This window comes from Lygodium microphyllum, chromosome 1 (genome assembly GCF_053477565.2).
Source record: "Lygodium microphyllum isolate KBCC chromosome 1, Lygodium_microphyllum_v1.1.10, whole genome shotgun sequence".
NCBI classification, from domain to species: Eukaryota; Viridiplantae; Streptophyta; class Polypodiopsida; order Schizaeales; family Lygodiaceae; genus Lygodium; species Lygodium microphyllum.
In genome coordinates, this window is record NC_141135.1 from 190,730,469 (window position 1) to 190,744,081 (window position 13,613).

Consider the following 13,613-nt stretch of genomic DNA (forward strand, 5'->3'; position numbering starts at 1 on the left):
ACTAGATATTAAAATCATCTATGGTGGTATATATTTTTTGAAAAATGTTATAGAAGCATTGACTAAAGCTATGAAGATTAAGCATAATAAGACTATAGCTTATAACCCCCCTAGCAAATGGGTTGATAGAGAGCACCAATAGATAACTAATAGAGTTTTTGTGTAAGAGTGTATCAAAAGGTAAGCATAATTGAGATAAAAATACTGATATGGTTGTTTGGGCCTATAACATGGTCTTTAAAAGAGCAATAGGCCATACCTCATTTAAGTTAGTGTATGGGAAGGGGTGCCTCTTGCCTTTGGAGCTTGAGCTACCTACAATGAGGTTTGCATTGGACCATTCTTTAGGCAAAGAGGGAACATTGCAAGAATATTTGAATTCCCTAACACATTAAATTATAGGCTTTATTGTATTAGGAGGTAGGGAAGAAGAGAATGAAAGCAATTCATGATCTTTGAGGTAAGAAATATACTTTTTTAAGTGGTCAATTGGTTAGGTGTTTATCTTGGTGTTGCTTTCACTAACAACATGGTAGAATCAAATGCATTATTATTGGGGCTAAATTTTGGTATTCATACTAGATGCTAATGAAAGGTGGCTCACAACTAGTGATCAATCTATACTTTGTGAGATCCCACCTTGCACATGTATCATCATGCTACTCGACATGCTTGAGACATTTGAGCTAGTGACTTGCTAGTCAATTCCTTGTTAGTCGAACCACTTTGCAGATTCCTTGGAAAATCATGTGTATGTTAAAGATGTCTATTCATAGCTATCCAATTGGTGTCTATTGATAAAAACAATTGCTAAGAAGAATGAGATTGGTTTGGGGAGAATACCTTCTCTTAACAAGCTAAACATTGACTTTGGAGATACTTTACGGACCGAAATTTTTGCTAGGGAAAGATTAAACCCGCTTACACACTACGCAACTAGGGCAGTGTGAAATATGTCCTCTAATTACTTTACACATAGAGCACCCTTGTTTCGACTTGGAAGGAAGTTGGCCCACTCGATTAAGGGTTGAGCATTGCAATTGAACGGCAATGGTTCAAGTCTTGTCAGTTGCACCCCACTTTTGGTAAAGAAGATGATTGTTGTTTTCAATGTGGGCAAGGGTGCAAGCGATGAGCAAGGGAGATCCCTTGTCCAAATATATTGTCATGTGGAAAATAGAAGACCAATCGTAGCACAACAAATCAACGCCACACTAATGCATTTTGCACTCTTAATCACTCCATATAGCTAGTGTAACGGGCCTAAGTAAAGGATCATAGTTTCTTGCCTTAGTCCTCTTTGCAAAAAGGAGTAAGAACCCATCTCCCATCTCTTGTTTTGGAAATACCAAAAGGTTCAATGAGGTAGTATTAATTACAGATAGCGAGCTTAAATGAAGATATGCTTTGATCAAACGAGGCATGATTAATATACAGGCGGCAGACTCGCGGGCCTAATGGCCGCCTGCACTATCGAGCTATCGATTTATACGCTTGTTATCACTGAAATGGAAGCGGCCACGACACAAGGAAGACAGTCGCAATATCAGCGCCATTCTTCAGATCCGTAATGCATACATGCAAAATGATATGTAGACAGTAAGTAGTACGCAGGCTAAGACATCATATGATTGTATTTACTCTCTGAGGCTAACTAGCTCTCTCTCTCTCTCTCTCTCTCTCTCGGCCTGCGCCGACCAAAACCCAAAACTGAGTTGCAACGACACTTACAAAAATGTAGAACGGCTAGGAAACAGGGAAAGAAAAACCCGCCGGTTTCAGCCCATTCTCTTCCTCCGCTCTCCTACCGCCTTACCTTAAACCAGCCTGTTTCACCCATCCTCTTTCTCCTCTTTCTTACTGCCTTTCTTTCCCTCTCCTCCTCCTCCTCCTCCTCCTCCTCCGCCGCCGCCACCCTTGCCGCCTTTCTTCTTTCCGCCGTTGCCTCCCTCGCCGTTCCCGCCGCCTCCTTGCCCTTTTCCGCCGCCTCCCTTACCTTTTCCAGCATCGTCGCCGCTGTTCTCTTTGCCGCCTCCGCCGCCATTCTTCCCCTTTCCAGAAGGTTTGTCGGCATCCTCATGCTTGGCAGCAGGCGCTCCTCCTCCCCCAGCCTCGCCGCTTCCGCCTCCGCCGCCACCTGGCATGGAGCCGTCAATACAGCTGGCGCACTTCCGCTCGACCCAGCCCTCGAAGTCGTAGTCCGCGTGGCCGGCGGCGTGCCGCCCGCCGCAGACACGTGCCAGCAGGCCGGCCAGCAGCCCCAGCACCACTATCACCACCAGCACCACGAACAGCATCGCGATCGACCCATTGTTGGAGCCGTGCCCGCCGCCTTCTCTTACCACCGCCGAGTATCCTTCTCTCAAGGTCCTCGTCGTCGCCGCCGCCGCCGCCGCCGCTGCACCCGCGAGAACCCGCCGGTGCATTTGACCCAGTGGCTCGTCGACCCGCTGCCGGTGGCCTGCTTCAGCTGGATGGCTTCAGCTCATGCTCAATCGCCGCTCGACACGTCGCCCTTGGCTGCTTCAGCTCACGCAGCTGATCGCGCTTTCCAGGCTCCAGCTGCTATCACATCTAGACAACTTCTACACGCCAGCTTCTACGCGAGAGAGAGACAGAGACTGAGACTGCGAGAGACGGAGAGAGAGCCTGGATCCGGTTCCTGAATCCTGGATGCTTCAAGGCGAAGAAAAGAGAAAGCGAGCTCAGAGTACTATACAGTAGTCGACAGAAGCGACAGGCCTATGGCACGTTGATCTCATCATGCTCCTTCATTAGAGCTTTGTCAGTCTCTCTCTCTCCTCTCTCTCTCTCTCTCCCCCCCCCCCCTTCCCCCCCCCCTTTTCAAAGCTGGAACGGACAAGCGCGGATATTACGCTTCACGCTCCCTTTAAGAGATCACACACCCGCAAATCTATGGACTTCCGTGTGTCTTACCCCTTAGGTGGGACTCCCAATCATGCTTCTACATCTACTAGCTTGCTACTATTTAGGCTGGTTGCACACCAAGTAATGGACGGCCAACCCCCGTCCAGAGTGTGGGCATGCATTTTTTGAAATTGGGCACGAACATGGGCGTCATACCTTTACACACACCAAAGGGACACAGTTTGTAAAAAAATAAAAAAGAATAAACTTATAAATCTTTTGATTGGTTGCAAATGCAAAAAGTACACCCTTGTCCGCCACTTTACAAAGTGGGCATGGGAGACTCCCATCCAAAAGTGGGCGGGCAGTTTACCTATTTAGCAGGTAAACAACAGGTCATGTCCTCTCCAATGTATAAAGGATTGCAGACGCCAACCTTTAAATAAGTGTTTTGATTGGTCAAAGTTTACAAAGTGGGCGTCCCTTTTTTGGTGTGTAACCGACCTTACTAAAATTGACAGCATTGTGCTGCCCAGTAGGCTGCAAGTTTGACTCCGTTCTAGCAAGTAATGGGTGCCAGGTGGCTTTGTCACAACGAACACTTTTGTAAACCTAGCTAAGCAATCAACATGTGACTTATCAAGTTACCTAATCACTTAGCTCCCCTCCTTCATGTGCTTCACGCTTTGGAATGGAGGGCCCCTCTCAAGAACTAGAACAAAACCTAAGGCCCTAAGGTGTTCCTTTCGGACGTCCTACAATGTCAACGACTGGAGATGGTGGACAAGAGAATGAAAATGGACTTCAAGGGATGAAGAAACTTATAATATTTCGACTTCTCCATGAGAATTCTTCGGCGGCATCAAGTGGACACCAAATTTGGAGAAAACTAGGAGGCTGAAGATCCTCCTTAAGTACCTTCTCTATCTCATTCGATAGTTATAGTCTATCGAGTGAGTGTTATAAATTAGGAACTTCAATGGATCTTTGTCAGAGCTTTGTCATGGTTCTTGACCTCTTGTGGATTTTGTCAACCATTGGAGCAAATGCAAACGAGACAAAATAGGTTGTGGAGTATTTTGCGCTCAATTTTCTTCCTAACAATTATTACTTTCTCCTACTCAAAAATAAAGATATGGTTGTAAATGTCCTAGGAACATGGATGCTTTGGAATGCCTCTTTCATTCAAGCATAGCTTTGATTCTAACAATCGCAACCCTACAAAGGTCACCATTTGGGTGGAGTTTTCTAGCCTGCTCTTAAACCTCTAACCCTTCCTAAATATGATTTTTGCTCCTCTAGCTAAAGCCTTGGGTTGGACACCCTACTCAGAAGTTAAACCATGCTGGCACCCATAGATTCTTATACATGTATATGCTAGTGAAGACTTCCCATATCTATTTTGATCAGTTATACCAAAAGTAGCAGTCTTAAATATTAAAATGTGGTATATAAGAACCTTCCTAATGCTTGCTTCAAGTGTCTTAAGGTAGGGCACTTCATAAAGGATTATTTGGACATGAAGGCTTGGGAGGAGGAGAGGTTTCATGAGCCTAGATAGTTCTATATAAAGTATCCTACATTAAAACACTTGAATGAAGATTCAGAAGGCTCTTATATACCACATCATGGTGTTTTAAGAACACTTCCTCTAGTTTATCTTATCAAAAGACACGTTGGAAGGTCTTTGCTAACACCTAGTTCTACAAGATTTTGTAGATGCCAATGTGCATCTAATTCTAAATAATTGCTACCTGAAAAATTTCACCGAGAGGAACAACAATCATTTTCAAGAAGATGTAGTTAAGAGCAAGGTCAAGAGACTTCGAACAACACACAACCTTTATAGATTTGGGGTTGTTAGGATCAAAGATATATGTCCACTTAGAGAGTAAGAGGTGAATTTTGAAGCATACATTGACCATGTTCCATGATGTTTACAATCCATCTTTGTACTTTGACAATAGACTATGAAATTTTGAAGTTTTTGTTGTTTGTAGGGCTCTTAACAACTCCTTGGCTCTAGGTATCTCTCTATTTTTCATTCTTGTTTTCAAGATTTTCCTTATGGTACCCCTAAACACTAACAAAGAGAATAAGCCCCAAGGTCCTAATCATTAGAATATTGAAGAGAAAAGCGAAAGAAAAATGAAAAGTGCAAGAATAATACTTAGCCCAAGGACAAGAGAGCAGAGTGCAAGTACAATGCTAAAAATGACTTGCATTACTAGTAGAATTGGTTTTGGTAGGTATCTTTCAACTAGTGGTGTAGTGGGCTACAAGGTGAAAAAGGAGAGTTCTTATGGTGCAATGCGTGTAGGGAGCCTCTCACTTTAGTAATGGATACACTGCATGGGATAAAATAATTCAATCTAGCTAGTGTGCCTCTTATGCATGGTTTGTATTTTTAACACTAACTATCATACGGTGTAATATATGGAAGTTTGGCTTGTGCAAGAAAGGGTATGTTGTATCATCTTTAGACAATGGTGTCACAATTTTTTGGAAAAGAAGGGAAGCCTCTTGTATATGTTGCATGTAATTACATGGAATCTTTTTTGTAGAGCCAATAGTCAATTCATTAGGGAATCTTATAAAAACAAGTTGCCTACTAGCTTGTCTTCTATTGAACATAAAACTTTTTTGAAGGTGTTGTCTAAGCATCCTAAGTTGTTCATCACATCAAATGAAGAAATTTAGGGATTCAAAGGAGAGGACCTTTGAATTGAATTGAAGGAAGGGGTCAAGCTAGTTTGTTAAAGACTATGACTCTTGAGTTTTGAATAATATCTTGCTCTAAGAGAAGAAGTCAAGGCAAGCATCATCTATCAAGTTGACAACTCTAAATGGGCTGGTTGTGATTCAACCTAAAAGGATGAGAGATGGAGAATAAGTATCAACTACAAAATGTTACTACTAAGAGATATCATTATCCATTGTCATATATTGATGGTATCTTGGACTCTAAGGCAGATGATCATGAATGCTAGAGTATATGTGATAGGTATTCAAGGTACTTTTAGCTAAGAATGCCACTAGAGGATCAAAAGGAGACAACCTTCATTACACCTCAAGGGTGTTTCTATTATTGAAGATTACCCTTTGGTCTTACAAATAATCTAACTTATTATCGAAGAAGATCAAACTAGGTGTTTGCTCCTTTTTTGGATAAGTTTTTGAAAGTTTTTATGGATGACATTTGCACATACTCTAGTAGAGCTTTGCATTGTGTTGCATGCATGTTCATTTTCCATGTGTATGTGGAGCCTCATTTGCTTGTGCGCACATTGTCATCGTACAACTTCTCATTTGTAGAAGCAGTTCATGCTTTTTGAGTAAGTTTGGATAAGGACGCGTAGGAGGACAATAGATTGCAAATAGGCAGCCATGAATTAAATAGAGTTCCCTTGACCCCATGCAATCCTCATATCTCTTCACAAGGAGATTCTCATGCTCTCACACAACATTCATTGCATAGAGGAGGGAGCACTGTGTGCAATAGTACTGAGGCATATACAATGTTCATGATGCCTCTTGCAAAGAGATCTATAGTTGATGAACTATTTTCATGCAATAAGAAGAAAGATCAAATTATTGGGACACATTGTCTCAAAAAAATGGGATCCAACTGGATGATGACAAAGTGAAAGATTTGTCATTGCTACTTCCTCCAGAAGATATTAAGCAATTGCTTACTTTCATTCAGAAAGTAAAACGCAAGGCTCATTTTATGTTGAGGGTGTTTGAGATTATTTGTCCTTTGTAAACAAGTTGCAAAAGGGAGGTGTCGAATTGGGCTAAGTATTGTGCTTTGATTTTTGACTATGCAAACGAGGCTCTTTGTAAGGGTTTTTCTATGCAAACTCCAAATTAGAGCAAGCCATTCTTTGTCAACCCACTGGTTGGTGAAAATGAATTGGAAGTAGTTTTGCTTCAACAAGGAAGTTCATGTTTGTATGTTCAACTAGTCTACTATGCTAGTCGAATTAAGACCCCAGCTAAAAGGGCCTATGAGGAAGCTGATCAAGTCATGGTAAGTCTTATCCTTGCTTGCAAAATATTTTGATATTATCTTTTACTTGAGCCTCTTGTTATTCTCACCACCTATGATCTTCTACCTCAACTTCTAAACAACACTAATATATCAAAGAGAATGATGAAATCGGTAATTGAATTGCAAGAGTTTAAGTTCTCCTTTTTGGTTGGAACATCAACTAGATCTAGTTTAGCATATTTGCTTACATAGAAGGAAGGATCGATAAATATTAAGCAAGTCAGTCCACAAAAAGAGATTCAAAAAGAAGAGGCAAAATGTGACAAGGATACATATGTTCTGTTCTTTGATGGGTCTTTTTGAAGGACTTATAAGAAATCTTTTGGTGGGATTGTGCTTTATGATCCAATGGGGAAGAAGGTTACTCAATGGCATGTAATCTTACATGCCAAAATTCACAATGATGCTAAGTATATGATCCTTGAAAAGGTGTTATCTTCTATTCTTGAAATGGGGTTTAAAAATATTCAAACCTTTGGTAATGCTTTACTTGGTGTACATCATGTACTTCTTGTTTGGAAAAGCAAGAATACATCCCTAAAGCGCCTCTGCCGGAGTTTATAGAAGTCTTTGGGTGAGTTTGAGGGATAGTCTATTAAGCACATTAGTTGTATACAAAATGAAGAAGCACATGTGGTGGCACAACAACATGATGTTTGCATAACTGCTTTGGGAAAAGTTCCTTATGTGTCACTTGGTAGGGAAACGTTGGAGAAGGAGGAAATTTCTTATTAACACATGAGATTCCAACTGGATTAAAGAAAAACCAAAAGTATCCTTTTGTGAAAAGATCAATAAAATATATGCTCATGGGAGATGACTTGTATATGAAAGGAGTTGACTTAATACTAAGGCATGTACCTTGGAAGGTAGAATGAAAGCACACTCTTGGAGGCCAACCATGAAAGTGCATGTGGTGGTCACTTTGCTTTTAAGACCACTGCTCAAAACATTCTAATGGAGGGATATGTATAGCCATCTTTGCAAAGAGATGTTGCTCAATGGTGTAGGACTTGTTTGCAATGTCCCTTAATGGGGGAAAAAGCCCTTAATACCGAATTGTGGTAGGTGTTTGTTTCTTACAAAATTTTTGAAAGATGGGGAGTTGATGCAATCTAGGACTAGGCATAAGGCTTATATTCATACAACTATTGTTTATTTGTCTAGATGGGGAGAAGCCTTAGTCCATTAGGTTAATGAGAAAGAGGTTTCAAATTTTATATATGAGGACATCTATTGTAGGTATCATGTACCCTTAGAGATTGTTTGTGACAATGGACCAAGATTTAGAAAGAAACTCATAGAGCACCTTTTGTGAAAAGTTTGGGATCAAGCATAGACACATCAATTCACATTATCCCCAATGCAATGGTACGAATGAACATTCCAACAATGATTTTATCCAAAGTTTATGTATAAGGACATCTATTGCATGCATGGTGTACCCTCAAAAATCATTTCTAACAATGGACCATGATTTAGAGAGAAACTCATAGAGTGCCTCTATGAAAAGATTGAGATCAAGCATAGACACCAATTCATATTATCCCCAGTCCAATGGTATGAATGAATGTTTTAACAATGATTTTATATTGATGATCACTAAAAACATGAAAGGTTTTGGAATTACATGGGATCTAGAACTTCCTCAAGTTTATCGGCCTACAGGGTTACTATAAAACAAGGAACTCAATGTTCTCCTATTATCGTCTAGTCTATAAAAAGGAAGCCTTAATTCCTATGGAAGTTTATATACTTGCAATTAAAGTTATGATGAAGCAATTAGATCTATGAGGAGATGAAATTCAGGAAATGTTAGTCTACAAGAGATACAACTTGATCGATTGCAAGCACATTTCTACTACAATGACATGATCAGAAGAACCAAAGGATTGTCAATGAGAAAGTAAAGTAGAAGAAGATTAAGAAAGGTGATTTCGTGCTAAGATACAATAGTGTCTTAGACACTACCTTTTAGATTAAGTTCCAATTGAAGTGGCAAGGACATTTCCAAGTTCATCAATGTAATGAAAGAGACCTAATTAGCCTAACTAAGGGAGAGAAGAGAGAGAAAGAGAGGAAAGGGAGGAAGAAGAAGAAGAAGAAGCCATGAAAGCTTGTGAAGCTGATACCTCAAAATACCCTCTTACACCTTATATACCGTTAGTGTGACTGGTATTTCCCATGCCATGTTCCCGTGATCCCCATTCATTACAAACCATCCTATCTCATAAAGTTTTTGTCCTCAAAAACAAGGGATGTTGTCCCGTAGGGGTCTACTAGAGGAAATCAACCATAACTTTGTGTAAGAAACTCTGAACGGAACAAGTGAGGTGTTTTTATGGAGCCCATGAGGTGTACTTTCAGCCCATGTGGGTGAAGGGGGGCTGCAAATAGTTCAGGACCAAAACTGTTGCAAAATAGATGGTTGTCCAAAAGTAACTAGTGTACTGTCCAAGATAGTATGGCTGGAAAAAAATAGCCATAACTTCCTCTAGGAAACCCCGATCAGGGCAAATGAGGTGTTGGCGTGGAGTCCTCGAGGTGTACTTTCAGCCTATGTATGGGAAATGGGGCTAAAAATGGGTCAGGACCAAAGCTGGTGCAAAACAGTTGGCTGTCCAGACGCAGATTGCAGCCCAAAACAAGTGTCATGGTTAAGTTCCAGCCAATACGGCCTCCTTGAGGTGTGGAAACTCATCCAAGATATATGCTAGGTGCCAAGAAGCTTCCTCTATTGGTAGGCCTTGCCATTTGATTAGGTATTCATGGATAGAACGGGTGCGAAGTTGCTTTTCACGCTGCCCAATGATTGCTTCAGGAATATACTGAATAAGGCCCTCCTCATCTATGGGGTGTAGCTCCTCTACATGATCTTTGGGAGTGCTAATGAAAGGTTTCAATTGGCTCACATGGAAGACATTATGGATCTTAGTAGTGGGAGGGAGTTGGAGACGGTAGGCCAATTCCCCAACCTTCTTAATGATTGTGTAGGTCCCATAGTAACGGTGTGCCAACTTGTTGCAAGAACCATCCTTTAGTGTAGCATAACGGGACTTGGGGACCTTGAGGAGTACCAATTCACCCTCTTGAAAGTCAAGGGGTCTTCTTTTTGCATCAGCATGGAGCTTCATGTGCTCTTGAACCCTTTTGAGATTTGCCTTGCATTGTTGAAGTAAAGCTTGCATGTGGTCCAACTCTTCTTTTCCAAGGGGGTTGAGCTTTTCATTGAAGATCATGGTGGGGAGGGGCACCCGATAACCATACAATGCTTCGAAGGGGGAGACTCCAATGCTCGAATGAGTGGAGTTGTTGTAAGAAAAATCAACTAAATGCAGCCATACATCCCAAGAATTCTGCACATCATGACAAAAATGTCGCAAATAAGTCTCAAGCCACTTGTTAACTCGCTCGGTCTACCCATCCGTCTGGGGATGATAGCCAATTTGGTCCCCATGGAGCTGAAAATTGTCTGCCAAAACTAACTCATAAATTTGGTGTCTCGATCATGTACTATGACGTGGGGTAAGCCATGCAACTTAAATACATGCCCCATAAACTGAGTGGCAACTTGAGATGCTGTAAACTGAGATTTTGTAGGGATGAAATGGACTACTTTAGTGAGCCCGTCAACTACCACATAGATGCTATCCCAACCCTTCTTGGTTGTAGGCAAACCGATGATGAAATCCATGGTAATGTGGGTTCATTTTCCTTTAGGGATAGGCAAGGGCTGCAACAATCCACTCGGTTTAAGAGTGCTATCTTTATTTTGTTGACAAGGCACACATCTAGACACGAAGTCTTTAACATCTCGCCATAGGCCTTTCCAATGGAATCTTTTTGAAATGCGGTCATATGTTTTGAAGACCCCTAAGTGGCCAACAATCGATGAAGATGCATCTCTTCAAGGATCCTTTGGGTAAAAGGAGAGGCATGGGGAATTACGATACAGCCATGGATCCAAATGAGGCCATTATGGAGCTGATATTGAGAGTTGTCATCCATAATACCTTGCTATAATTTCTGAAAAAAAGGGTTGAATTCAACATCAAGCAAGTAGGCCTCTTGGAGCTCTTCAATCCAATCATGGTGGAGTTCATTGATAGACGAAACCTTGCATGCCCACATGCGAGAGAGTGTATTAGCCACTGCATTGTTCTTGCCGTGGGTGTAGGTAGTCTCAGAGTCATAGTTTTGTAGGGTAGCTACCCATCTACGTTGTTTGGGAGTGAGGTTGGGCTGAGTCAAGAAGTATTTGAGCATACGGTGGTCACTTTTCACTTTAAATTTACTGCCATACAAGTAGTGGTGCCACTTTTTAATAGCATGAATGACTGCCAACATCTCCTGATCATAGACATGCAACTCTCTCTCTTTATCATCCAATTTTCGACTCTCAAATGCTATTACACCGTGTTCTTGTAGCAAGACTACACCAATACCCCGTCCACTAGCATCACACTGGATGGTAAAATCCTTTGAAAAGTCAAGGCATACGAGGATGGGGGCTAAAGTGAGCAAGTCTTTCAGCTGCTGAAAACTGTGATCAGCCAAATCATCCCACAAGAAAGCCTCTTTTTTCAGCCTGTCAATTAATGGTGCTGCAATTGTGGCATAATGGCGAATAAATCTCTGACAAAAAGAGGAGAGACCAAGAAAACCATGCAAGGGTGTGGGCCAATCTCGGACACACTGCACTTTCTTAGGGTCAGCTTGGATTATTTTTTCACTAACAATGTGTCCCAAGTACTCAACCTCTATTTGCATGAAGACACACTTGCTTTTGGCAAATAACCGGTGCTCTCTTAGTATATCAAAAATTTATCTAACATGCTTCAAATGCTCATGCAGTGACTTGCTGTAAATGAGTATATCATCAAAGAATACCAACATAAAGTGGAAAAGCCATGGCTACAATATTTTGTTCATTAGGCTCTGAAACATGGTAGGGGCATTAGTGAGCCCAAATGACATGACAAGGAAATGATACAAGCCACAGTCAGTCTGGAAGGCTGTTTTAACTTCATCACCCACTCTCATTCTAATTTGGTGGTAGTTGGATCGCAAATCAATCTTGGTAAAGTAGAGTGCTCCCTTGAGCTCATCAAGCAAGTCATCGATTCGAGGGATGGGGTATCTATTTTTTACGGTGATCTTATTGAGATCACGGTAGTCAATGCACAACCAAAAGGACCGTCCTTTTTCTCAACCAATAGAACCGGGGAGGCATAAGGGGAAGAGCTAGGCTCTATGAATCCCATTTCAGTGAGCTTCTTGACTTGCTTAGCTACTTCCTCTCTCTCACATTTAGAGAGCCGATATGGGGGTTTATTGACGGGCTTGGCATGGGGCTCCAAGTCAATCGGGTGATCCATCGATCTCTGAGGTGGAAGAGTGGTGGCGGGCTGAAATAGGTCCTCATATTCAACCAAAAGTGATTTTAGTGCTGCATTTTGCTTCCCCAAGGTGTGTTGGTCATCATTATCCTTATGCAAATGCAAGACAAAGATCTGTGAGCGTTTCCTGAATTCCTTTTTGAGTTGTCTTGCTGTTATAAGCTGAAATTCTGCAATGTCTTTGATGCCCTCCAAATGTACAAGCTACCCATGCATTACAAACTCCATATACAACTTAGAGAAGTCCATAGAGATTTTTCCCAACTACTGCAGCCAATCACAGCTTAAAACAACATCCACGGGGCCCATATCAAGGGTAATTAAGTCCACCTTTGCTGTATAATTTTCGGCGAGCATAAGAGACACTTGTGTGCATACATGGGAGCTTATTTCCTCACTTCCATTGGCCACTTGAACCCTAAGAGGTTGCTGTAATTTGATACGAAAACATGTCAAATGGCCAAGAGTCAATTTATTCACAAAATTTTGTGTGCTGCCACTATCTATAAGAATGTATACATTCTTGCCATCAATGTTACCATGTACCCGTAGGGTGTTTGGGCTCCTAGAGCCGGTCCATGCATCCATGGAGATCGAGCAAGGTGATATAGTGGTAAATGTGGGGTGCAAAGGGTCATTTCCAAGCATGCCATCCATGGGGTAGCCACCGGGGTCAAAAGGGAACCCGTTCGGTGAGTCATAAAACTGATCGATGTCAAGATCCTCATCGTATTCTGCATTTTCAGCAAGTGTCATCATGGGAGATCGAGCAAGCTGATATAGTGGTAAATGTGGGGTGCAAAGGGTCATTCCCAAGCATGCCATCCATGGCGCAGCCACCAAGGTTAAGATCCTCATCATATTCAGCATTTTCAGCAAGTGTCATCATGGAGATTGAGCAAGCTAATATACTGGTAAATGTGGGGTGCAAAGGGTCATTCCCAAGCATGCCATCCATGGGGCAGCCACCACCGAGATCACAAAAGGGAACCCATCCGGTGAGTCATAAAACTGATCGGTGTCAAGATCCTCATCGTATTCAGCATTTTTAGCAAGTGTCATCATGGGAGAGTTTTCATGTGAATCCTCTTCCAACTTGTCACTATCTTCTAGCACATACATGCTATTAAACTTGACAATGGCGTTCTTAAAGGGGCATTTGGATGCATGATCAGTCGTGTACTTATCCCCACATTTAAAGCACAAGCCTTTAGCCTTGTGATCCTTGACAACCTTGGGAGGAATGAATTTTTGACCGTTAGGACTTAAGCCATTCCGTGTCTTATTTTTAG

The 13,613-nt window shown here is 41.7% G+C and overlaps 1 protein-coding gene across 1 annotated transcript; it reads right to left on the bottom strand.

Annotated features, from left to right (window-relative positions):
* Positions 1-1,247: 1,247 nt before the first annotated feature.
* On the bottom strand, positions 1,248-2,818 carry LOC148042100 (uncharacterized). Its single transcript, XM_087685537.1, has one exon. The coding sequence runs from the start codon at positions 2,424-2,426 to the stop codon at positions 1,833-1,835; it is 594 nt and encodes a 197-aa protein (XP_087541663.1). The 5' UTR covers positions 2,427-2,818; the 3' UTR covers positions 1,248-1,832.
* Between the last annotated feature and the right edge of the window lie 10,795 nt (positions 2,819-13,613).

Excerpts from the sequence above, each read along its gene's own strand:
- LOC148042100 (XM_087685537.1), bottom strand. The coding sequence starts at position 2,426 with ATGCACCGGCGGGTTCTCGCGGGTGCAGCGGCGGCGGCGGCGGCGGCG.